The sequence below is a fragment of the Aspergillus wentii genome (assembly GCF_001890725.1).
Source record: "Aspergillus wentii DTO 134E9 unplaced genomic scaffold ASPWEscaffold_2, whole genome shotgun sequence".
Taxonomy (NCBI): domain Eukaryota; kingdom Fungi; phylum Ascomycota; class Eurotiomycetes; order Eurotiales; family Aspergillaceae; genus Aspergillus; species Aspergillus wentii.
The window spans coordinates 2,731,691-2,754,610 of NW_024467833.1; the positions used below are offsets into that span (position 1 = coordinate 2,731,691).

Below are 22,920 nucleotides of genomic sequence, written 5' to 3' on the forward strand. Positions count from 1 at the left end.
TACATTTGGGCCAGGATATTTAGAATTAGAAGAACATCTAGAATATAACGATCATGAATGAAACCAACGAATGAAACCAGCGAAATCAAAATACAAGCCAAATGAGCAGTACTAGAAGACTGTGTCAACTACCTCAATCGTTTGAGGCTTGGTGAATTTTACTATATGGATATGAACTGGACACTATAAATACATCTCCATGCCATGCATTAGGCTCCAAACCAAATCAAATATCTTAATTGCCAGCAACAACAGCAAGACCTTCATAGACCTTCCTCTTCACAGCCAAAAAGCTGAGTGCTGCCTGTCCTATGGGCTGGTTGGCCGCCGCCGATTGAGCAGCTGCTTCGATCTCAATTCTGCCCGTCCCGGACTTTCTCACGGCGACTGATCCGTCAATCAGTAATGTTCCTTCACCTCGGAATTCTGCCCTGTGGCCGGCGCCTTGCATGATCTTGCGCAGGTCTGCCAGTCGCATGTCACCGACGTTCAGAGGTCGGGTCATTGATCTCGTGCCGGCTGCCATGTTAGCGGGGAGAATGTCCAGCATGGGGAAGACATCCGACTTTTCTGCTGGCGGTTTTACCCCGTCGGGAGTTGGGGCGACCTCCGTGCTGGTCTCGTCTGTTAAGAGCTTTTGTTTCTTGCTAGCCGATTCTTCTGCTTCTTCGGTGGCGTCGGTAATTTCAGGTCCTCTCAGCTGGGCAGTCAGTGCCACAACACCCAGGGCACGAACTTGCTGCCATTTCAAGCGTCGGACCAGGTTGTTGCTCAGCTTGACCATCCAGGCATTGGTGTCCACACTGGCATCGATGAGTTCACCATTTACCGGTGTGAAAATGACCGCAGACTCTGCGGAAGCGGTATCAACACCAGCCTTGAGAAGCTTCTTGCACTCAGTGGCCAATGCGCTGGTCTCTTCTTTCATTCCACCAACCAGGATCAACTTGCGTGGTTGAATGAGTGGGATGAGCATCTCTAAACTGCGCTTATCGTGTAAGCCCGCGAAGTCAATAAATGCAAGGCGGGCGTTGACTGTAATCGTGGCTTTCTCGTAGACAGCCTTTGCGGGTCCTTCAAACTCCTGGCCATCAGCCTCATCCTCTGATGACACAACAGCATCGCCATCGCCATCTTCTGCAAGACTGAGATCATCAGCAATGCTTGCATCCCTTCGGTCTAGACGCTTATTCCCAGACCCAGATAGTCTGCGTCCATTAGGTCCTGTTTCGTCCCATCGCCGTTTTTGGCCAAGCTTCATCGAGTCTGATCCGCGCTGGTGCATGTCCACTTCTTCACGCTCTTCCGCTCGCAGGTATTCCTCCGGTCGAATGAACTCTCCGAACTCGTCTCCCTTCTTCCTCGGCGCTACATAAGGGTACATTCGTTCACGGCCCTTCTTCCCGCGGACATCGTAATCGAAGACATTCTTCCGCCGCAGAAGAACGTTTACTCCGAGATCTTCATCACTCAACCCAAGCTTGTTGCGATTGGCGTGAGCCAATGAAGTAGAAAAGTTCAAAACCCTTCCTTGCTGTTCTGTCTCCGAGTCTTCAGATGTGGTGGAACTGGACCGGTCATCCAATGCGTCGGCTGTGGTGTCGAGACTCTCCTGTCCTCGTGTTTGGGTAGTGTCTTGGAGTTGCCTTTTTGTGGCAAGATATTGTTGGTAAAGTAGTTGTTCCCCTGAATCAAGCGGAGCACGTTGCACGTTTGTCCATGAAAGCTCCCTTCCTCCACCATGGATCTGCTCAAGTAGACCACCATCCGACGCTTTCTCCAACGCAACACCATCACTTCGTTGTTCATACCATTGCCAAATCATACCACCCAGAGTCATCCGCTGGGAAGTCTGGGCACTATCCGGAATCTTTTCCTTATGAAGAGAATCAGTGAGCAAGAGCAAGTTATTAGGGCCCTCGGCCACCATGCGTAGAGAATCCTTGGCGAAGCCCCAGTCTAGCGAAGAATCCGAAGCAAGAATAACCTTCGGCGTCCCGTCAGATATAATTCTCTCCAGCTTCTTTCTCCGTTCAATGATCTTGAGGTGCTTGAATGAAAAAGGACCGGCTCCCTTGGCTCCCTTGTCCTGACTTTGACCCCCAGATCTCTGGTTGTCTGTCTTAGACTGGCCCTGAGTTGCTGCGTCTCCACCCTCGGCCGCTTCAAACTCGCGCACAATATTCTCATCCATCCATTCCAACATACTCCTTGCTAGCCTCATAGTGGTGAGGGATTTCCTGCCCGCCAAATACAGCCCAGCGCCTTTGAGCACATCGTTATCGCCATCTTCTGTATCACGCCACGCATGCTCCAATGAATATGCCAGTTCAAGGACTCGGGCACTGGTATCCGTGGGAATGAGAACAGTACCCCCCTTAGCAAGACTACTCCGAATCATATCCAGAAGCAAATCATCACGCTTCTTCCGCCCTCCAGGAAGAGCAAACTTGTCTCCACCCTTGGTACTGCAGACCAGTGCAGTGGGCTTGCGTAGCTGCTCAATAACCTCAGTCCCACTAGCTCCGGAGCCTCCAAACCACGCAGCTCCCGCCACGACACTTTCTCGCGCTTGATTCCAGTCGACTGCATATACAATCGATTCCATTCCATGTTGAATGTGCCATATTGTGCCTCCGACGGTATGTCCAGCGTTGTAAGCAGTAAGCGTCAGTCCATTCAGAGGCGGCGAGAACGGAGACGGACTTGGCTCGTGTGGTTGCGAATACTTCAATGGGTGAATCAACGAGAAGTACCGGGCGATCTCCTCTCCTGTTGGAGGCTGAAGGAGAATCCGACCGGCACCTGTCGCCTCTGTTTTCCCCTCACCACCTTCTGTCGCGGATGCTGCGGCGGATGCTGCCGACGAGGACGCGCCCGGCTCTGAGATCGAAGCTTTTGGTAGAAAGGTGGAAGCTAGCGGTGATGAGGCGTATAGGTCTTGTAGAAGTGTACGTCCGAGAGCAATGACGGGGCTCGTAGCGTAGACGGGGATTTGAGTAAAGAGGGGGAAGGTCTTGCAGCAATGCGCAAAAGCACCGAGATGTGAGGGTGTCGCGTGAGTCAAAAGGATGAGCGATAGAGTGGGAACATGTCTATCCACGGAGAAATTATTAGCCCAAGTAATTCTCAGATACGCAAATTCAAACAAGCGAAGCTCACTTCTCCAATTCCACCAAGTCAAGGGTATCAAATGTATCGTCCCAACCCACATCCACGAGGATCTTTATCCCACCATCAAGCTCCAAAATGGACTGCGAAGCCTTTGAGGTCGACGACTGCGCTCCGAGCAGCGGAGTAAACGTAAACATATTTGCGATTCTTTGTCACAGTAGTTCGATAGATGTAACAGGTGTAGTCGAGTTTGTCTCGGAGACTCGGCGGTAGGGAGGAGAGAGCGCTTCTCAGCCTCCAGTCATGAATCCGGGGTAGAATTAAACCCTGGAGCGATTAAATCAAGGCATAGCATTCGAATAGTCCCTATTGAAAAATCGAAATCGGAGGATTTGACGGCGAATGGGAATCAGTTGACGCGGAGTCGGCAACGATGCGATGTGCCTTTCTTTCGTCAACACCGACTTGGTGTTTGTTCCGTTTGCATCCATTATAGATGTCGCCAGTTACGACAATGAGTTTGCCTATTCTTTAAGAAAATATTGATTATATCCTATATCAGAAATTTGGTTGTAATTCAATTTGATAGAAAATATCTTCTTGACAATATCCATCAGTCGTGTGGCTACATTCTGTTGCTACACTATTTGTCCTTGCAATTAGGGCTGATATCAAAAGCGTCCATGTCTATCAAGATCAACAATCATATGAACAACTATCACAAATAACTATAAACAGTGAAAACCCCCGAGCAGTATGTGCAGAAGATCAAGATATAACCAAATTTCAAGAACGCGGGCAAGTCTATCCCCTTCTATGTCGTAACGAAAATTCATAAAAGCCAATGCCTATGCTTCGAGAGTTAGCATAAGACTCAATAGGAGCAAATAATATTGTTAGACTTACATATGTGCATTAACAACACCCCCACCTCCCCTATCGTATTGCAAACTCATATCGAGAACGATTGGACTGCAGCATGATATCTGCCACTCCACATCAAACCACTTGTACTAGCAACGAACGAGCTAGGGGTCTCGACAGCCCCTTTTGGGATTCCGTCTAAGGGGAGGCGTGTTACAGGTCGTAACCCTAGGCTCCCTTTTAGGGGCTACAGCAGGCGTGGAACTGGAGCCCTGCTGTGTAGGTCTCGGGGCCCTTGTCACACGATTAGAGCGAGTTTTCTTAGTAGTCTTCGCCTTGGTAGTCCTGGGACGACCGGTACCACGGACTGTCGAGTTAGCAGATGGCCTCTGAACTGGCCCAGAAAAAGGTCTGAAAGAGCTAGGAGAATCAGACAGGGCCTCCAGTTCACCCTCCAAGATATCCTCTTTGGCAGTATAGAAACTTTCGCCCGACCATCTCCTCATTCGCCGAAAGGTACGTCGAGGAAAGTGCTTCTCGAATGCACTTGGATCATTCAAAAGTGTCTCTTTCAATTTTTTGACAGCTTTTGCGGCATCCCTCTGGGCTTGAGGCCAATTATCAACCGGTGAATTTCGACGGCTTGAGCCTGTATTGTCAGAAGATGTCTCAGTTCGCTGTGCGCTTCCCATAACTTGCGATCGGCTGGTTATAGTGGGCAGCCCATGTGCCAGTGGGTCTGGTGATGTACGACCACCAGCTGCACGCGTGAGGTTGCCATCATTCGAGCCTATAACATAGCAGCAAAGTTAGCCCATCGACATTCAAGCCATGGAGAATGCTATATGCAAGGGGGAATCAGGAATGCTAGCAAGACTTCGTTTCTCCGATAAACATGCAACCAATCGACATGCTCGCTGCATATCAATCATGTTTTTGATAATCGGACAAAAGGATAAGTCTTGCATTGACACATTCTTATTTACATCACCTGATAATCCCAAACGCATACAGAAAAAGGCACAAAAACATGCATAGGACTAGGATGATCACCCCAGACAAGATAATAAACCTGTACTTACCGATTGGTGCCGGCTGTCCGTCATCTCCAGATGTCTTTTGTGAGGAGCGCTGTCCACTTTCAAGGTCATCCTCGTCGCTCTGTCCACTGGACGTTGTTTCCAGCTTGGAATCTTCACTTGAGCCTTCGCCTGAGCTATCTTGTGGGCTATATCTCGGGCTATCTCCTGAGCCATCATGTGACAATGATGCCTCTGGATACCCTTTGATTGATTTGATGAATTTGGTTGTCAAGTCAGAAAATTTGGAAGATCGGTGAGGTGTACCTGGACTGACTAGTGGCGATGGACGGCCAAATCCTTCGTATTGCAGTGCGTCAGCCGCAATGCGCTGCAATTGGGAACTGGACTCGAAATAGTCCGTGGTTGGGGCTGGTGGCAGGTCTGGTAGCGGATCTTCATCTTTGGGTACAATTGCCGAATGTGGCCCAGACATGATCGCCGCTCTGATATGTGCTCTGATAATGGGCAATCCGAGCGAGTTCTCAAGGTATTTGTACGCATACTCGTAGAGTTGGTCCGACTTGAACCCGTTCCACCCCGAGGGATCACCGGCATCGAATCTCCACTGCAACATGTTCGATTCAGGGTGATGATGTGCCAGTCTGTCTGCGAAGGGTCTCATAGGTCTTCCTAATGTGACCGAGCTTGCAGACGTCAGCTGAGAGTCTGGAAACCCTTCTACCGGGTGCTGTCGTTCAACCTCTCGAGGAATGGGTTCGATCAGCCATCGAGGTTGCTCTGCACTATCACCAAAACAGATCTTTGGGCCCGTCAGTTTTGCTGGAGAGGGCGTACGAGCTGGTTCTTTCTTCGGCCTCCATGGCGCTGGGCCTTTGGGAAAAGGCGATGCGCGGTCGTCAATCTTAACCTGAGGAGGCAACATGGAGATATTCTTGTGATCAGTTCCATGGGAAAATACATCCGGTTTATCATTTATATTCTTGCATATCTGCTGAAGTATCGTTTGAACGGGATCCATCCCTCCACCTAAAGGAGGCACTTGACTTGGTGTGACTTCATTTTTCAGAGGTGAAGATGGCGTAGCCCTTGACATCCCCCTCGCTCGTCTCTCTGGAGAAGGGATTATTTCCACATGCTCAACCTTCGGAAGCCCCAACGAAGAGAGAATCTTCTCTGCCTCGTCATCAAAGGATTTGGCTTGTCCGGGCGGTGGTGTCATATTGACGGAGGTATAAAGTATCGTAATACTGTGATTCCTGTCAGCTCATAAGAAACATGGTGCGAAGGAAGATTGGTGAGACAACATACTATACACTTCTTTCGGTGCTTTCTGATATTCTCAAGGTTTCAATGTATGTTGTTGCAAACTAGATGTAGCAGGTTTTTAACCCATCCGAAACCACAACTTGCTATTAGACTTGTTAATAATTCATCAGCCTGGGTATTCATGGACTTGTTAGAAGCGAGAAACATACCAATGTCCAGCTGCGTCAAAGCTTCTTTGACCCCTTTCTCTATCAGATATCTTGATTTATCGACTGAGACAAAGAGCTTCTTCCTTTTGTTTCCAAACCAAAAATAGAGAATTCGCATATATAGAGTGCAAGGGCTGCCTTTTCTTTGTGCAAGAGTCGTCTTTGTTGATGCAAGATGGCTGTGAGGTAAAATGCTGATAATGAAACCACGCGACAGGAATATCAGGATTAAAGCGCTTGACTATATCAGACCGAACCACCCATCAGCATCATCAACAAAGAAATTAATCCATCAAGGAATCAAATCTTACCTCGTCAACTTGGGTCGAATGTTGCACTTCTTCCTCCAAGAACTGAATGGACAACCCATCTAATAATAGTAGGGGGAAACCAGAAAATCCCCCTAGAGAATCGACGATAGTAAGCATTCCCGGTGATACCTTAGAAGCTATACCAAGAACCTCCCAAACCCCCTCCACGCCATCACACTAGTCAGTGCAGATGAGCAAAGCTATCCAGAACTGACTTGTTTGCTTCCCGGTATCCCGAACCAGAGAACTCAAACCAATAGAGCGGGGAGACATAGAAGCAAGAATCCGCCATAACGTCAGCAAAGCTCTGTGCGTTCTGTTGTCGCTGGTGCCTTTGTGTGGCCGGGAAGGCAATACAGACCCTCCTCTGTGGACATACGACAAGCCTCCCATGATTCAGTGTGACATCAACAAAGAAAGGATAAGCCACATTCCTCGGGGGATTCCTGATCCTACTCTTTAGTCGATGTGTTTCTTTTACCAGGTAGTGAAACCGCAGTGGGTGGGGAGAGACTGGGCTGGAGGCTGAAGATTGTGTCCCTTTTGGAATCGTTGGAATGCTGCCCAGTGTGCTTCTGACTGTCTGGGAAGAAATCCAACACATCGACCGTTGATCGATTAGATGTGTTGATTATTCCTTAAGCAACCATTATAGAAATGACGATCTGACCCACACTGGAATTCTCTTTCAGTTTCAGAATCAAACGAGAGATAAAGAAAGAGCCTACTCCTGGTTATCTGGGAATATTAACAAAGAGCGCATCCCGCTTGTTGTTCCTCAAACCAAAGACCCCAAAATAAGGAATCAGATTTTATCACCAGACTCAATATCCGTATTTCTCACATTCCATCGTTCCATTGATCCATTTTTGAGTTTAGAATGTCTGCTCCTTTGGAACTAATACATGAGAATACCCATTGATATTCAGATCTATATTGAGGGAAGAATTTTAGGGAAGCCTGCCTTCTGAGCAATTTGTGGCCATTTGACCATCGTATACCTTTTGCCCTATAAGGTTCCGGCATATTAAATTCCAATGACACGCTACAGAGATTCGTCGGTCGTTGGATTGTTCGAGTCTTAATCTTAATGGTAAGAGTGGCAAGCCAGTAGCAAGGCGAACTGAGAACAAATTATTTCCGATTGAAGATTCACAAGAGTACATAGATAATAATAGTCATAGCTAATAATCGCTGGCGACCAGTCATTCAAATATCGGAATGCCAATGGTCCCTTAATAAATACTATACTCAGCGACGCGGTGAGCCCATCTTTGCGATGGTCAGTTGAAGGGTGATGAATGATGAATGTAGCCCTTTGGCAAGTATACGGAATCGCTTATTGCCAGTATCTTGGCTCGTTAAAGACGTGGTAGCGGTGTCCACGGACACCATTTCCACGGAACAGTGCCGGAAACCGGCGGCCCTCAGGAACCATTCCCTCAGGGATCATCATCTCGTTCTCGGGTTCAGGCTCCCCAATGACAAACTTGCCAACCTGTTACGAATTAGTTAATAAACCACTGACTTTAAATAAAACATCGGAAACGTACCTGAATCTCCGTGTCCGTAATGCTGTCTCGGCTGACTCTGGCGTAGCCTGTTCGCTTCAGGCCCTTGTAAAGGATGTATTCACACCATCTATCCCAGTCGGTAGGGTCGATGTCCTTCATGCCACTAACATCACTGACATAGGTGTTGTAGTTGCCCTCAAGTGGCTTGGTGACCAGGTAACTCAGCAAGACCACGGGACGTGGCGATGAGCCCATCAGGTTGGAGAGATATTCTGTTTGGAGACGACGGTCTTCCGGATCTTCTTCTTGGCCAGAGTGGAAGACAACAACATCGACAAGCTCTCCATACATATCAAGAGTAGCGTGGATGGCCGGGGCCAACTCACCAACGGGAGAGGGGAGAAGGTGGTGGGTGGAGTTAACAATAGGGAACTTGGAGAGCAGAGCAGATCCCCAAGTGTGCTTGTTGGGGCCCGGACCATAGTCTGCGTACATGCCCAGGTCTTCCGCGAGGAACTGGGTAACATCGCGGTTGCCCATGATGATGCGCTGGTTATCCGACTCCAAAAGACCGATGACGTCAATCTCAAGCTCCTGGATCACATCACGCATGCGACGCTCCGAGTTCCACATATCATTGTCGAGACCGAAGTGGACAGTCCAGATACCAAGGGTGGCAACCTTGTCCTCCTTGTGATAAGGAGTGTAGTCGTTGGTGGGGAAACGCAGGTAGGCCACCGAGATGGACAGAAGTTGCAATGCCGCGAGAACGTAAACATAGTACGAGCGCTGTCTCTTGCTGTTGGGGCTGACGGACTTGGGCTTAGGGCTGGACGAGTTCGAAGTTGCAGCCGAGAAGACACCAGCTCCGATAGAGAGCATGGTGATGGTCATAAGCCAGTCAGTGTGCTCACGGACGAGGGGTCCTCCAGGAACAAAGGCGTAGGCGACAACCCAGACATGGAAAAGAACCAGGAACATGAATAGCAGGAATCCGACACCAAAGGTAGTTCCCGGGGAATGACGGACCGCCGAAGAAATCAAAACTGGGGTAACGGCCAAGAGGTAGAACGTCAGAGCCAGAGCACCATAGTATCCAGTCCAGTGGCTGTAGCCTGTGAGCAATGCAGCACCAACAGAACCAATACCATAGGCAGTCCAGCTTCCAGCCACGCGGGGGTTGAAAAGTCCATACACAAGTCCAGCACCCATGGCAAAGATCGTAAGCGCACCGTGAGGTACGGCAATAGGACCTCGTACGGGGTAACCCTCCCAGACCCAAGATATCATAGTGCTGGAGTCAGAAAGAAGGGCATGCATCGAAAAGACGAGACCTCCGATACCCAAACCGGCCAACACTGGAGAACCCTTCTTACCGCTCGAGGGGAAATAGTCCCCTCCACTAACGGGTGCTCGTGTTCTGTGTGCCCTCAGAACAGCGAGAACAGCGAGGAAGAGACCCAGCTTGTTCCAGCCGCCATTTTCGGCATGCATAGTAGGCCAGACTGGGTTGTTGGTCGAGCAAGCAAACTTGGCAACGCTGGACATGATCAAGCCGATACCCCATCCAAAGATCCGAGATTCAAGTCGTGTAGTCTGGGTTCTCTCCGCATACCAGGTGCAAGACCATGCGATAGAGGTACAAGCGACGGAAAACATGGTCATGAAAAGTCGGTTTGCGGGGTTTTGGAACTTGTAGGCCAGAAGACCGGAAATGGAGAGGAAATGAAGAAGGCGAAGGTTCTTCGTAGCAAGGGACCTCACGGAGGGGATGACGAGAATCACCGGCGAGACATAGCTGAGAATGGCCAACTCATATCCAGAAATACCCATGTGCCAGAGAGGGAAGTCTAACACGATCAGCTTAAGATTTCCATGAAAAGTGAAGATGACTTACACCAGACCAAGACACCGAGGGCAGTCCAAACAGTCCAAAAGACAAACTACAAACTGTCAGCAACGACCCAACCATCCAAGGCTCTATGGGAAATTACCCCGGTGTAGGCATCCGCAGCAGCATCGATGACTTCCGCCCAGAAGAAACCTTCACCGAACGTGTTTCCAACGGGCTTGCCCTTCCTGGTGCCGAGGTTAACTCTCGGGTTCAATAGCTTTGGTAAACGGATTATACACACTCTTTTTCAAGAACCGAGTCCGCGGTAGTCTTCAACTGCCTGATGAATTGGAACTTAGAACAGGTTTTCATCTTTAAACCCCCACAACCATTGTTTGGCAACTATACATTTTCGTCCTTTCCTTTGGTTTACTTCGGAAGCCACTGTACATACCCTCTACTGACCCCCTTCACATCCCTGACCACAATTTCGAATGCGTCAAAGTCAAGTGCAGTGACCGCATCGAATCCAACATCGAACAGAACGAGAGACCACTCGAAAAAGGCGTACTTGGTGTAGGCTAGATGCAACGTCAGAAAACATATAGGACAAGCTAGTATTAAGATTATGCTTACCACCAGGGACCTTGTGCACCTTGTGCTGGATGAAAAAGTAGATCAATGGAACCAGAGTACCAAAGAACAAGCTGGCCATAATCTTCCGGTATTTAACAGCACGACGGTTGTTAGGGCTGAGCGCAAGACATCCCAGAGTCCATGGCAAAGTCGCAACCAAGTAGGAAATCATGAAGATGTCGTGCCAATCATGGTCGTCGGTCGATGTAACATATGTCCAACCTCCGCATGTGAAAGTCCGAAACACACCAACACCAGCGACCAACTTGGGCAGGTTCGAGTTAGGGCGAGCAGTCAGGATATACCACAGGCAAACGAGGGCGAACCGAGGACCGGAAGTGAGAGCGATGAAGACCTGGAAAAAAGAGCGCTCAGGGTAGCGATCACCGATAGTAGCGGACACGGAAGGAAACCATTCGTCGGGGTAGCCGTAATGTTCGTTTTGGACAATCTTCTTAAAATGCAATGCCATGCCCACCAGCAGAGCACTAAAAAAGGCGGCATATGCAAAGCCGGTGTGGATCCAGGACACCCATTTTCCATTCACCTGCGTCTCGTTCAGCAAGTGTCAAGTTAAGATTAGGGCTGTTAGATGTCGACACGTACCGCAACAACGGCATCCCCATCTTTGACTCTGGGTGCCATGGCGGCGTAATATGGGCAAACTGCCGCGCTTCAACAGAAAAAGAAAACAAAAGAGTGTCGAGAAGATACAAAAAAAGAAGAAGGGGGAAAGAAAGAACACATAGACAAGAAAAGAGAATAGCAAACAACAAAAACCCCTGGATGAATTGACATTCGGAGGTGATGCTCGGAACTCGCGGGCGGTCAGCGGGGCTAGTCCGAATATGGGCAAGCGGCCACGAGAAGTTTGTCTGGGCAAGTCGGAGAGAGACTCTGCGGGATGTCGATGCTTTTTTTTCGATGCTTCAGGAATAACCTCCCAGCATCAACGACAACATGTCTGCCGCTACAGATAAGGCACGGTTCTTCCTGGAACAGTCGGTGCCAGAGCTGAAGGAGTACGAGAAGAAAAAGCTTTTCAACAAGGTATTTATATTCGAACGATTCCTCTTGCTCATGAAATTCATTAGTAACTTTTTTTTTCTACAGGATGAAATCAGCGCAATTATTAAAAAACGATCGGATTTTGAACACAAACTCAACGCCCGCGGTGCCACACCTGCCGACTTTGTGCGATATGCACAGTATGAGATGAACTTGGACACTCTCCGGCGCAAAAGAGTAAAGCGATTAGGAATCAGATCGGCCGGTTTCAGCGGCCAGCGACGGATTTTCTTCGTTCTCGATCGAGCTACTCGCAAGTTTCACGGAGATGTTGGATTATGGATACAATACACTGAATATGCCAGGCAGCAAAAGGCGTTCAAGAAGCTTTCGTCGATCTTTACAGATGCTTTACGGTTCCATCCCACCAACGCAGAACTGTGGGTTTACGCCGCCAAGTATGCCCTAGACGACCATGCGGATATGACACAATCTCGAAGCTATATGCAGCGTGGATTGAGATTTTGCAAGAGTTCGAAGTTTCTGTGGGTTCAGTATGCCAAGTTGGAATTGATTTATATCGCCAAGCTGGTCGCTCGTCAACGGATATTGGGACTCGACAGAGAAATTGAACCCGCCAAGCCCGAAGAAGACACTGCATTTGATGACCCTGACGCCGACATGATTGCACTTCCAAAAATTACCGGTGAAGATATCAACCCGAGCGCTGGAGATGAGGATGGAGTCGACCAGGTAGCGCTAGAAAAGCTCAAAAGCTCTCCTGCACTGAGTGGCGCTATTCCACTGGCCATCTTTGATTCGGCCTGGGATCATTTCAAGAATGACACCCGGTTCGGCCATGAATTCTACGATATGGTATTCGAATTTGGCGACTTGCCGTGTCTGCGCAAGATTTTGGGGCATATTATCGAGGCAATGATGGGGGCCAAGTCCATCAGTCATCATGCGCAGATCTGCTACATCAAGTTCCCAACTGCAGGAATCCAAGTCACCTCACCCGAGTTCCCACGAGCACTGGGTGCATCTCTTGCACGTATGAAAGAGCACCGACAGCAAGGCGAGTTAGCCCAAGAGATCATCAGCTGGTTGCAGCCGCTCGAAAAGACGGAGGGTCTGGATCCTTCGCTGCAAAGAGTCATTGCTGCCACAATCCGCAGTTCCGAGCGTACTCTGCAGACAGAGTAAATTACTTGCATCAATTGTTTTTCGGGGCGTTTATCGGGGGCAAGAAAAAGTTCTCAGGTCTTGAGTGTTTAGTTAGCTCCTCCCAGTTAATCGTCATACTTATTACCCCGCCGGCTGCTCTTTTTGCTGCTGAGCATTTTCTTCGACTTGATCCGAGCCTCGTTCTCTGCTTTTTTCCTGTATCCATCTGTTAGAAATCACCTCTAGACGAACAAATATGAACATATAAGTCACACTCATACAATTTCTGCACCCTACCCCTTTGCGCATCAGATGTTTCACCAGGGATAGCCTCTTTGGCGGAGCTCGTAAGTAGCTGGTGGAGCTTCTCAAAACACGACTCCACGTTGGTCGCCCGTTTCCGCGACTCATCCGATTGTATGACCAGGCTCTGCGCTCTTTCTGCAGCATATCGGGAGGATCGGAGGTGCGGATGTAGAAGTCTCGGGACAAGGGGGAGGAGCGAATACAGTGGTACTTTCAGCGTTGCTTTGGAATTTACCCTGCGCACAGTTCACACACGATCAGCTGTTGTTGACATTGAAAGATGCGGTGACGACGGACTTATTCACATTCTGCCCTCCCGGACCACTGGAGCGACTAAAGGAGATTTCACCAATGTGGCGAGGAATGGTCTTGGGATCGAGTTTCTCGGCCCATTCACGGGCAGCGGTCAATTCCTCCTCTGATTCTTCGGGGGCATCTCGTCCGGACGCGAAGGATCTTGCGGAAATTCGCGAAAGTGAAGTATTACCATATAGATTGGATATAATGCGACGATTGAATAGAGAATTCAGCATTCTTTCCAAGTCGAGATAGACCTCGCGTGGTGGGCAGACAGCTCTTTTGAATAGGTTACGAGTTCACATTAGGTATTGCTGCTTCAACGTGGTAGAGGAATTCCCGACCCACACAGGCAGATTGATGTCTTGGCGGCTGTACCGTTGGATCCACAGCTGTTTATATCTCCTCGGCTTCATTTTCCGTTTGAACAATAGAACCACTGTCATCCATGGGCATATTGAAGACAATTTTAAGCTTTACGAGACGCTTTTAGTAAATTAAGTACAGATGGCTGATAATCTGGACCGAGACTCGTTAATTTGACTGCCGATCTTGGAAAATATCACATCCGCGGTGATCCATCGATGGAGGCCTGACAGCTGACACACCGAAGCATCGACATCGCTTATGTTTTTTTTACAATACTGCATAGACTGGTGGAATGTATCGTGGTGGTAATGAAATGATTGTTCATAAAATGCAGAAATGATGACAGATTGTCGATATATTTGACACTTGACAGTCACCTGGACCATTTCTTTCGATTCTGCCATAAAGCACAGGACTATTATTTAGTATAATTTATATTATTTAGTCTATGATTGCTTTTGTTGAGACAAGGATTAAATAATCTCATCAGTGACCAGTCCATTTAAAGTCATGTGTTGTGTGTTGACTGTGCATCCCACTCTGATGAGTTATTAAACTAAGAACCACCTACATATAAACTACTGGCACTATTCGCAATGGTGTATGCCTATCTTAGAAGACTGCATCAATTCTTAGGTTCCAGATTATCCGTCTCTTCCCTGTTCTTGCTATTAGACAATTCTGACCCCGGACTCTCGCAGATACAGCATCCTTGCTCCCATGCCACGGGAATTCCCGATGAACAGGGATAAAAAGGAGGGGCGGCTGAATGATTATTATAATAGCAGCCATAGGATATGCCGGATGATTACCTGCAGAGCGGGAGAGATCAGCAGAGAACAGTGCGGAGAAGAGTTCCTAGACAGTCAATACGCATAGGACAGCATACCAGGATAAGTTACTTAAAAGTAGACGGGATGTACCGTACTACATGGATAGGACTGTAAGGTACCAAAAGGTCTATTTTAAGTACGTAGAGCAGCAGACGAATAACAAGCACGATGCAAACAAGCACGAGGATCATTTCCAGATGCCCGACATCCCAAACTCAACGGGGCTACTAACCACGTCCAGTCACCCAGCCGACTGACTCGCCCTGCCAGAGTCACGGACGGCCTCCGGGCTCCAAGAGGGTCTGGCCCCAGGGATTGCCAGGCAACTGGTGCTTTCTGCCGCCGCTAGAGGGCTCGATCCCACCAGTCACCGCCCAGAAGCCTGCACGGTGGGTGGGTCCCAGTGGCCACCCTCTGAGAGAGCACCACTTAATGCGCAAACTCTGCTAGCTCACTAACTCAACTCCGACTGAGAAAATGTGAATCTTCCTTCTTTTCTTCCATCCCTGCCGACCACAGCTGAGAAAAAAGAATTTTTCTAAGAAAACACCAGCAAAAAAAGAAAAAAGAAAGCAAAAAAAAAAAGGGAAGAAGCTGCAAGAAGCAGAACACTGATCGGGAAACACGGGACATTCACTCGACCTAAACCTCAAACTAGATCCCTACTTCCCCCCCCTCCCCAGCTCACTACTAACCTCATCGTCTCCTCTTTTTTCCTCATCGTTCTCCATCGCCTTCAGCTTCATCTTCATCTGTTTTTTATTACAACATAAAATCGTGTCTTTGATTTGGCCCTTGTCACTTCCCCAGAAGGACCACAGGGCCAAACTGTCTTTTTTTTCCCTTCCATTTTCTTTCTCCTCTCTCTCCCCCGACGTGTTTTCTTTTTCTTTCTCCACTACTACTGTATTCGGTGTACGTGTTTTCTTCCACCACTTCATCCTTTCATCATCTTCTCTCTCTCTCTCCTTTACCGCCCCGGGCTTCCAACGGCCCGGTTCTTCCTATTTCTCGAGATAGCCCCACCTTAGCTTCGTCGATTTTGAAAATCCCCATCGCAGTGACCCTGGGATTATTTATCTTATCCTTATTTTTTTTTCTTTCCCCTACCGCGCTTGTAGATGAATCCATTTCTCGTCCCCCTTCTACATGACGCCAGGTTCCCCAGATGAGGCTCTTCACTTTCGAGGAAAAACTCTGACTCCTGAGAGCCCTCGCCCGGTACACATTGCGGAACCGGCCAACATCCCCGTGCTGCAAAATCAAATGGACCCCGTCTTCAATGATACGTCGACGTACGAGATACCAGAGAATGTCGCCCATGGCCATACCCCCCAGACGCAGGATGGCCGAATGCCCCGCGGACAATATGCAGGATCTGATGGTGGAGGTGGTGTGAGGGGAAATCAAGGTCCCGTGCAGAGCCAGGAGCAGCAACAACAGCGGCAGCAGCCTTATCCCCCAGCAGCAGGTAGCTTCTTCCTCTTCCGCCCTACCTCACTACTGGTAGATGGATTGATGGACCAGCATGATTCAACATCAACCATTATTCAACCTTATCCATCAATCCCTATACCTACCATGACTGAGACCTCTGTGGTCCAAGATCCAACAGCACCACCATCATCAACAGCAACCATAATCGCAGCAAACTCATCTCTAACCGCTTGTCCTCCTCCAGATACCGCTACTCTTCTAGCTCAAGCTATCCCTAATGGCCCTCCCCATGCTCCTCCCCAGGGCATTCCCGTTGCGAACGAGATAAACAACCCTTCTGCCGACTGGTCCGCCCAGCCAGCTTCTTCTCATGATCATCATCGACTAGAGTTTCAAAACAAGAAGCCGGAAGATAATGCATCCCATCCGGAGGACGGTGTGGATTTCCAAAACCTCCTCGATAATCTCCCCCCTCCCTCTACTGCCGCTCCCTCTGCCCCTACAGTCTCGGAGACGGCCCCCTCCGCGGACGACCCCTCTTTAAACCCTCAACCGGCAGCTACTGCTGATGAGTCTCTCAAATCCTCCTCGGGCCTCCCTCCTCGCCCTCCACCCCAGGAGAAGCCTTCTATCCACCCCAACTACAATCCCAGCGATAACATTCGCTCCTATCACCAACTCCCTCCCTCTCATTCCAACACATCGCCCACCCAACCTGCCCAGCAGAGTAATTACCCCTCCCAACTGGGTCTTCCCTCTTTGGTGGCTGCGGGTGCTCCCGGGACTGCATCTGGAGCCAGCTCTCTACCCCCTCCCCCTGGTCCCAGTTTCCAACAAACCCCGCCCTCGGGCACTGAATCCCAAGAGGCCGCGAATAATAAAAATGGCCGTCTTGATAGGCAAGCTGGGCGGCAAACCAAGTCCGGGGATGACGATGCCCCTTGGGGCCCAGAGGTGCAGAAAAAGTATGATGACTTTTTGCACAATGAAAGAATCTATGTAACAGAGGGTCTATGGGATCGTTTCCCCCCTGGCTCTAGATTGTTTGTTGGTTAGTATTCCGTCGCCGTTCTTTTTCTTCACAACTAGGAAGCTGACTGTTTCTTTCAGGCAATCTACCAACGGAGAGAGTAACCAAGCGGGATCTGTTCCATATCTTTCATAAATACGGCAAATTGGCCCAGATCTCTATTAAACAGGCGTACGGGTTTATCCAGTTCCTTGAGTCTCCTGCTTGTAAACAAGCCCTCGATGCCGAACAAGGAGCCGTGGTGAGAGGTAGAAAGATTCGTAAGTACATACAGTTTGGCACCTCATCTCTCGAATAATGTGCTGACATCCACCAGATCTCGAAATATCAAAGCCTCAGAGAAACACCAGGCCAGCTCCAGCTACAGCAGAGCCTCCGCGCGCCGCTCCTCCTCGACGCTCAAGATCTCCAGAATTCACCAGGAACGGTCCCACCGGTCGCACCCCGCGACCTCCAGGGGATCGCTACGATCGAGGCTATGAGCCTCCTGGTAGACTGCCGTTTAGTGATTTCAGGGATGAGCCGACACACCGCAGGCGAGATGATTATCGACCTCCCCCGAGATCTCCATCACCGCGGGTATTCCGGGGCAGAGATGGATACAGATCGAGGGATAGAACCCCGGAGAGATATGATCGGCGTCGACGTTCTCGGTCGCCGTATGCAAGGGACCGAAGATACCGGACTCCCAGCCCACGTGGCCGTAGTGCTTATGATAGCGACTCTGACTTGCCAGTTCCTAGAAGAGCCCCGAGGGATGTCCCAGAAGTGCAAATTCTCGTTCTCGAGGAAGTTGATCGGTAAGCGATTATATGCCATAAATGTCTATCTTCCTTGCTAATCACCGCCTAGCAACTTTATTTTCCTAGTTGAAACCGCGTTCCGCAACAGGGGTCTTCGAGTGGATGTCTTGGTACTGGGCGCACGTATCCCTCTCAATGCGGCAGTTCAGCGTCAGATAATGGAGGGAGTACTTGCTGTTGTCCGACTGTCACGTCCCAACCAGTATTCGCGAAAGATCCCAGTGCAAGTTTTTGATCGAAGTGGTGGGCCGGACAATGTTCGCTTCAATGGTGAGATTGTTTTATTCGCATCTTTTTGTAGCGCCTAGCTAACTTCCTCCTGAAGAATACCCTGAAGTTGAACCCAACATCGCCGCCGAAATCGTCTTCCATGCACAGTCTATGCACCGCGGTGGCCCCCCTGTTCCTTTCCCTCCTAACCCGGCATTTGGAGTCCCACCTCTGGCGCCAGCCCCCATCCCGCAGGCTCCACTGCCGGCACTTTCGAACCCTCCAAATGTTGCGAGTATGATCTCTTCGTTGGATGGACCAACCCTCCAATCTCTCTTGTCTGCACTCCAGCAGCAGCGGCAACCACCCATTCCAGCGACTCAGCAACCGTTCCCAGTCGCAAACGCTCCTCATGCTGCTGCAGATCTTGCGAGTCTTCTGACCAATGCGACACGACAGCCTGTCGCACCCAACGCTCAGCAACCTCTCCCTTCTTTACCCCCTCAACCATTCCCTCTTCAAGGGCCCAGTACTCCGGTCGTTCCAGACCCTAATCTGATCTCGCTGTTGACCAAAGGCCTCGGAGGGCAACAGCCGCAGAATCAGGGTGCCGTTGGTCCTCATGTTCAAAACATCATGAACCAATTGACCAAATGGAAGCAATGAATTATGAATCTTCTTTTTATTATTCCCATTTCATTTATTAGATCACTTGGTGACAGGAGTTTGTTGATTGAGGCTGTACGGTATGGGAAATTTGATCATCAGCTCGCAGCTCGATGGCATTGGGAATTGCTTTTCTTTTCTTTTTCTTTCTCTTCTCTCGTCACTTTCCTGCAATTTGTTGCGATGGTTCACAAATTGCGCAGGCGTATATGGATTAGCTTATGCAAAGGGCAACAGGGTACTAGATATTTGGGGAAAACGGTGTCTATATCTGTGTTGTTCGTGATTTTCATATGGATTTTTTTTGCTCAGCGCTTCTTGTTATGCAATCGGGCGTACTCCGCCCAGCTGGAAGAATGGCGAATACGATTGTCATTATAATACCCGGATCCATGATTTTTGTTCATCAACCACTGGGGAAATTTGTTAAATATTGCATTAGAAGAGATTCATCATAGTACATATGGTACAGTTACAAGATCCTCCTCTTGTAATAGTCATGGAAACAATCCATCCTTTCTATTTTCCTTTTTTATTTATCTTTGAATTTGTACTCTTCTCACTTGCGACCTTGCGATCTCAAGTCCGCGAGCTTCTCCGCATCTTCCTTCTTGATCCGCTCGATCGTCTTATCCCGGTTGTATTCCATAACCCGCTTTTCCTTGAAATATTTCACCTAGATAATTGCACCGTTAGCTATTGCTCTGGGGTATGGCCCTCGAAATAAATATATCTAAGGTAAAGAGAAAGCATACCCAAGCTCTAGAACACGCTGTTTCAAACTCCGCAATCTCTTTCCCACACTTGTTTCGCGCCCCCTTGTCATCCTTGATAGCATCCAAGATATCGTTGTTATCCAAGCAGGTGAAGAAGAGGTCTCGGCCTTCCCAACATCGTTGACGAGAGGTCCGGTCAGGTGCGATGCGGCCGCCGTCGGAAGCTTTGGGGGAGTCGGAATCGGAGGACCAAGGGAGCCAGCCCATTTTGGATGAATGGAGGGGTATTGAGAGGGGGTAGTTAGGGGATAGACTCGCCGGAGATATCTATCGATGTATATTTGTGGATTTGGAGTCGTAGCGATGTGATGGGGGGAGCTGTTTGGAGGGATGCTTTGCTTTTGGTCGAACTGGTTGCGGCTCGGGTTGGATGTGGCGCTAGTTTGTTTAAGGCTTCCGCAGTTCTTCTGCGCAGGAGAGGCCGACTTGTTCATTCAACCAACAACCACTCGATCTGGTTGCGAGTTTTAATTGCAGCTGACGAAGCGGTGGTTATTCGTCTCATCTCATTATAGAGTACTTTATATTGCCCCTTCCAGAAGCGCAAGACCAAACACTACGACGACGAATGCTACGACCCTCCGTGCCTCAGCCTCGAGCCCGTCCCGCTGAACCCTTAAACTACCTATACCAATTATTCAATATAACACAATAGTTCATGCCCCCGCGCCGCCGTGCTCCTCCTGCGGGGGCTCGAACGGACCTCCCGCCGCTGAGAATCATCCGTCAAATTCTCCTGCTTCAAGTTGCCTACTATGTTATTGCGACGGCGTTGATTCTGTTCACGACTGCGGTCTACGGAACGGTGTTCTCGATTGACTTGATTCTCAGCTGGGATTCGTTGAGAGGTGATACTACGCTTGGATGGATGCTGGGTTTGGTATGGATGCTGAATAGTTTTATCTGGTGAGTGACTCTATTGGACTGTTGCCACGTTCGAACATTGCTAACTCTGATGCCTACAGTGTCATCTTCCTTCTCCTCCTCGTATCCCGGTCTAAGCTCATTCCCGACTTCGCCCTAACAATCCACTTCTTGCACCTCATTGCGACGTCGCTTTATACGCATTCTATTCCAGGAAATCTGCTCTGGTGGGGACTCCAATTCGCGAGTGCAGCCTTCATGACCTTCTTTGGCATGTGGGCTTGCCAGTGGCGTGAACTCCGACCGATCAGCTTCGGTGGTCATGCTCAACCGACTGGCGCTTCTTCCTCCCAGCCCCAAGCAGAGGGGACAGACGATGGTCAGGAAGTTTCCGTCTCGCGAGGTCGTGGACGAGGACGCGATGTGCGGGCTGCGAGCGATGAGTATGAAATGGTCCATATGAAGGGAATGGGCGAGCAGGCTGTATGATTTGATTTCTCTTTTCTGTCGATTGTCAATGCCATCAGGCATGACACCGATGACTTGGTCTATGTGGACTTTTTTATATTTCTTTCTCTGTATACCCTAGTATTTATGCATTTGCATATGGCGTTTTTGACATTAATTTGTTTCATTATCATTCTCGGGAATGTCTATATTACATACTTTTCTTTTTTGATACCTTACTGTATATCCCTCTGTGGATATATGTCATGTATTTTGATATGCGATCTGTGGCCTTTTCAGCTATTATATTAATAATATCTTGTCTAATACCAACCATCCAATTTAGATAAAGGGAGTATCATCGGACTATTCTCCGTGCTTCGTATCTGCGCCTTCTACAGACAAGCGGATGCGGGGTTGCAGATAAGGATATATATTGTGGGACAGCAATCAAGAAGTCGTCTTTCTTCGAATTCTTGCAGTATCTACAATTGAATAAGATTCTTCTTTCGTGGGAAGATCGCAATAGATCGACTGCCTACTTGATCTATCATCAACGACAAAATGTCCACCATAACTGTGACAGAAACCCAACCCACTCGCCTCGTGACACAGAACCAACCCCAACCCATCCCTGCAGCAGCAGACGATGCCAAATTCCAAGCCACTGCCCGAGGCGATCGAAACGGGACTCTCAAGCTCCCTGGCATCCCAACTTTTACTGATCCCCTCGAGAAGCGCAAATGGATGAAAGAGCACATGGCGGCGGCGTTTCGTTTCTTCGGGAAACAAGGGTACGGCGAGGGGATTTCGGGACATATTTCCATGAGAGGTATTTACTTTTCTTATATATATACAGTGATGAAGTGGAGAGTTAGAACACGGTTCAACTAACACTCAATCCAGACCCCGTCCTAAAAGACCACTTCTGGATGAACCCCTACGCCAAACACTTTTCCGTCATGAAAGCCTCCGATCTGGTCCTGGTCGACAGCGAAGGATATGTTACAGAAGGTGGAGCGCAGACACCCATCAACGAAGCCGGATTCATGATTCACTCTGAGATTCACAAGGCGCGACCGGATGTTATTGCCGCGGCGCATACGCATGGGATTTATGGGAAGACGTGGAGTGCGTTCGGGAAGCCGGTTGAGATGCTTTCTCAGGGTGAGATTCACTATATCTCTCTACGTTTGGTATTTTGGCTAATGGATGAAGATGCATGCAATTTCTATGGTAGATTGAGTATCTACGATGACCATGGAGGAATTGCGCTGGCTCAGGATGAAGGGGCGCAGATTGCCAATGCGCTTGGGGAGAAGAATATTGCTTGTATTTTGCAGAATCACGGGTGAGACTATATCTGCATCTGCATATTCAAGCGGTTTATGCTAATTGTCTAGTTTGTTAACCGTGGGCTCGACGGTCGACGAGGCAGCCTTCCTGTTTGCTAGTTTGGACCATGCTTGCCACTCGCAGTTGATGGCCGATGCTGCTGCTGCTAATGGTGTGCCTAAGAAGATTATCAACCATGAGGTTGCTCAGTATACGGCTGATGCTGTTCAGAATCCGGTGAGTGAACCTACTGGTCTGAGTGATATATCATGGTCTAACGGATCAGCATAACTTTTACACCGAATTTCAGCCGGAATTTGAGCTAGTCGTTGAGGAAAGTAATGGACGGGTTCTTCAGTAATTTAGTTGGTTTTTATAGTTATGACTATGATATTGCAATTGCCATCTTATGCTGCCAATATAGTTGAAGTGTCTGTAAAATAGAAGTCTATTTTCCATGTGGTATGCACGTGACTTCCACATGGCATCAACCGAGTTGAGAAGACAACTGGATCAACACGACAGACCGTGATACGATTCCTCCTCCACGAGACAATAATCTGCAGTATCAGAGTCAATCG

General features: G+C 48.9%; 9 protein-coding genes across 9 annotated transcripts; 4 read left to right on the forward strand and 5 right to left on the reverse strand.

The window, feature by feature from the left end:
• Nucleotides 1-235: 235 nt before the first annotated feature.
• ASPWEDRAFT_49156 (cleavage polyadenylation factor subunit CFT2) lies at nt 236-3,311 on the reverse strand (the record flags this gene model as incomplete). The annotated part of the gene is made up of 2 exons (XM_040837224.1): nt 236-3,095; nt 3,163-3,311. 2 exons carry the CDS (start codon nt 3,309-3,311, stop codon nt 236-238), a joined length of 3,009 nt encoding a protein of 1,002 aa, XP_040692766.1.
• Nucleotides 3,312-4,817: 1,506 nt separating this feature from the next.
• On the reverse strand, nt 4,818-6,494 carry ASPWEDRAFT_355828 (uncharacterized protein). Its single transcript, XM_040834255.1, has 2 exons — nt 6,330-6,494; nt 4,818-6,268 (listed from the first exon to the last, which is right to left on the reverse strand). The coding sequence occupies exon 2, from the start codon at nt 6,238-6,240 to the stop codon at nt 4,966-4,968; it is 1,275 nt and encodes a 424-aa protein (XP_040692767.1). The 5' UTR covers nt 6,241-6,268; nt 6,330-6,494; the 3' UTR covers nt 4,818-4,965.
• Nucleotides 6,495-7,902: 1,408 nt separating this feature from the next.
• On the reverse strand, nt 7,903-11,552 carry ASPWEDRAFT_36815 (putative integral plasma membrane protein). The gene is made up of 8 exons (XM_040834551.1): nt 11,398-11,552; nt 10,792-11,338; nt 10,610-10,736; nt 10,457-10,495; nt 10,316-10,400; nt 10,219-10,264; nt 8,361-10,171; nt 7,903-8,305 (listed from the first exon to the last, which is right to left on the reverse strand). The coding sequence occupies exons 1-8, from the start codon at nt 11,434-11,436 to the stop codon at nt 8,147-8,149; spliced, it is 2,853 nt and encodes a 950-aa protein (XP_040692768.1). The 5' UTR covers nt 11,437-11,552; the 3' UTR covers nt 7,903-8,146.
• A 199-nt stretch (nt 11,553-11,751) lies between these two features.
• Nucleotides 11,752-13,005, forward strand: ASPWEDRAFT_168957 (snoRNA-binding rRNA-processing protein UTP6; the record flags this gene model as incomplete). The annotated part of the gene is made up of 2 exons (XM_040830373.1): nt 11,752-11,841; nt 11,905-13,005. The coding sequence occupies 2 exons, from the start codon at nt 11,752-11,754 to the stop codon at nt 13,003-13,005; spliced, it is 1,191 nt and encodes a 396-aa protein (XP_040692769.1).
• A 43-nt stretch (nt 13,006-13,048) lies between these two features.
• Nucleotides 13,049-13,935, reverse strand: ASPWEDRAFT_355461 (peptidyl-tRNA hydrolase domain protein). Its single transcript, XM_040834248.1, has 3 exons — nt 13,570-13,935; nt 13,248-13,508; nt 13,049-13,182 (listed from the first exon to the last, which is right to left on the reverse strand). The coding sequence occupies exons 1-3, from the start codon at nt 13,803-13,805 to the stop codon at nt 13,092-13,094; spliced, it is 588 nt and encodes a 195-aa protein (XP_040692770.1). The 5' UTR covers nt 13,806-13,935; the 3' UTR covers nt 13,049-13,091.
• A 1,985-nt stretch (nt 13,936-15,920) lies between these two features.
• ASPWEDRAFT_49159 (putative RNA-binding protein (Nab3)) lies at nt 15,921-18,917 on the forward strand (the record flags this gene model as incomplete). The annotated part of the gene is made up of 5 exons (XM_040837225.1): nt 15,921-17,259; nt 17,319-17,498; nt 17,555-18,038; nt 18,091-18,311; nt 18,367-18,917. The coding sequence occupies 5 exons, from the start codon at nt 15,921-15,923 to the stop codon at nt 18,915-18,917; spliced, it is 2,775 nt and encodes a 924-aa protein (XP_040692771.1).
• Nucleotides 18,918-19,476: 559 nt separating this feature from the next.
• Nucleotides 19,477-20,060, reverse strand: ASPWEDRAFT_180540 (cytochrome c oxidase subunit 6B family protein; the record flags this gene model as incomplete). The annotated part of the gene is made up of 2 exons (XM_040831845.1): nt 19,673-20,060; nt 19,477-19,593 (listed from the first exon to the last, which is right to left on the reverse strand). The coding sequence occupies exons 1-2, from the start codon at nt 19,898-19,900 to the stop codon at nt 19,477-19,479; spliced, it is 345 nt and encodes a 114-aa protein (XP_040692772.1). The 5' UTR covers nt 19,901-20,060.
• ASPWEDRAFT_36820 (protein SYS1) lies at nt 20,032-21,371 on the forward strand. Its single transcript, XM_040834552.1, has 2 exons — nt 20,032-20,599; nt 20,659-21,371. The coding sequence occupies exons 1-2, from the start codon at nt 20,352-20,354 to the stop codon at nt 21,044-21,046; spliced, it is 636 nt and encodes a 211-aa protein (XP_040692773.1). The 5' UTR covers nt 20,032-20,351; the 3' UTR covers nt 21,047-21,371.
• A 21-nt stretch (nt 21,372-21,392) lies between these two features.
• On the forward strand, nt 21,393-22,858 carry ASPWEDRAFT_36821 (class II aldolase/adducin domain protein). The gene is made up of 5 exons (XM_040834553.1): nt 21,393-21,836; nt 21,911-22,171; nt 22,223-22,355; nt 22,408-22,576; nt 22,626-22,858. The coding sequence occupies exons 1-5, from the start codon at nt 21,569-21,571 to the stop codon at nt 22,698-22,700; spliced, it is 906 nt and encodes a 301-aa protein (XP_040692774.1). The 5' UTR covers nt 21,393-21,568; the 3' UTR covers nt 22,701-22,858.
• The last annotated feature ends 62 nt before the right edge of the window (nt 22,859-22,920 follow it).

Coding starts and splice junctions, on each gene's coding strand:
- ASPWEDRAFT_355828 (XM_040834255.1), bottom strand. CDS start 6,240: ATGACACCACCGCCCGGACAAGCCAAATCCTTTGATGACGAGGCAGAG.
- ASPWEDRAFT_36815 (XM_040834551.1), bottom strand. CDS start 11,436: ATGGCACCCAGAGTCAAAGATGGGGATGCCGTTGTTGCG. Junction 11,339..11,397: donor ATGGGGATGCCGTTGTTGCG/GTACGTGTCGAC, acceptor AACGAGACGCAG/GTGAATGGAAAATGGGTGTC. Junction 10,496..10,609: donor GTGAAGGGGGTCAGTAGAGG/GTATGTACAGTG, acceptor CCAATTCATCAG/GCAGTTGAAGACTACCGCGG.
- ASPWEDRAFT_355461 (XM_040834248.1), bottom strand. CDS start 13,805: ATGCTGAATTCTCTATTCAATCGTCGCATTATATCCAATCTATATGGT. Junction 13,509..13,569: donor GGAGGGCAGAATGTGAATAA/GTCCGTCGTCAC, acceptor AACTGTGCGCAG/GGTAAATTCCAAAGCAACGC. Junction 13,183..13,247: donor AGGGGTAGGGTGCAGAAATT/GTATGAGTGTGA, acceptor AGATGGATACAG/GAAAAAAGCAGAGAACGAGG.
- ASPWEDRAFT_36820 (XM_040834552.1), top strand. CDS start 20,352: ATGCCCCCGCGCCGCCGTGCTCCTCCTGCGGGGGCTCGAACGGACCTC. Junction 20,600..20,658: donor ATGCTGAATAGTTTTATCTG/GTGAGTGACTCT, acceptor TGATGCCTACAG/TGTCATCTTCCTTCTCCTCC.
- ASPWEDRAFT_36821 (XM_040834553.1), top strand. CDS start 21,569: ATGTCCACCATAACTGTGACAGAAACCCAACCCACTCGCCTCGTGACA. Junction 21,837..21,910: donor GGGACATATTTCCATGAGAG/GTATTTACTTTT, acceptor CACTCAATCCAG/ACCCCGTCCTAAAAGACCAC. Junction 22,577..22,625: donor CTGATGCTGTTCAGAATCCG/GTGAGTGAACCT, acceptor CTAACGGATCAG/CATAACTTTTACACCGAATT.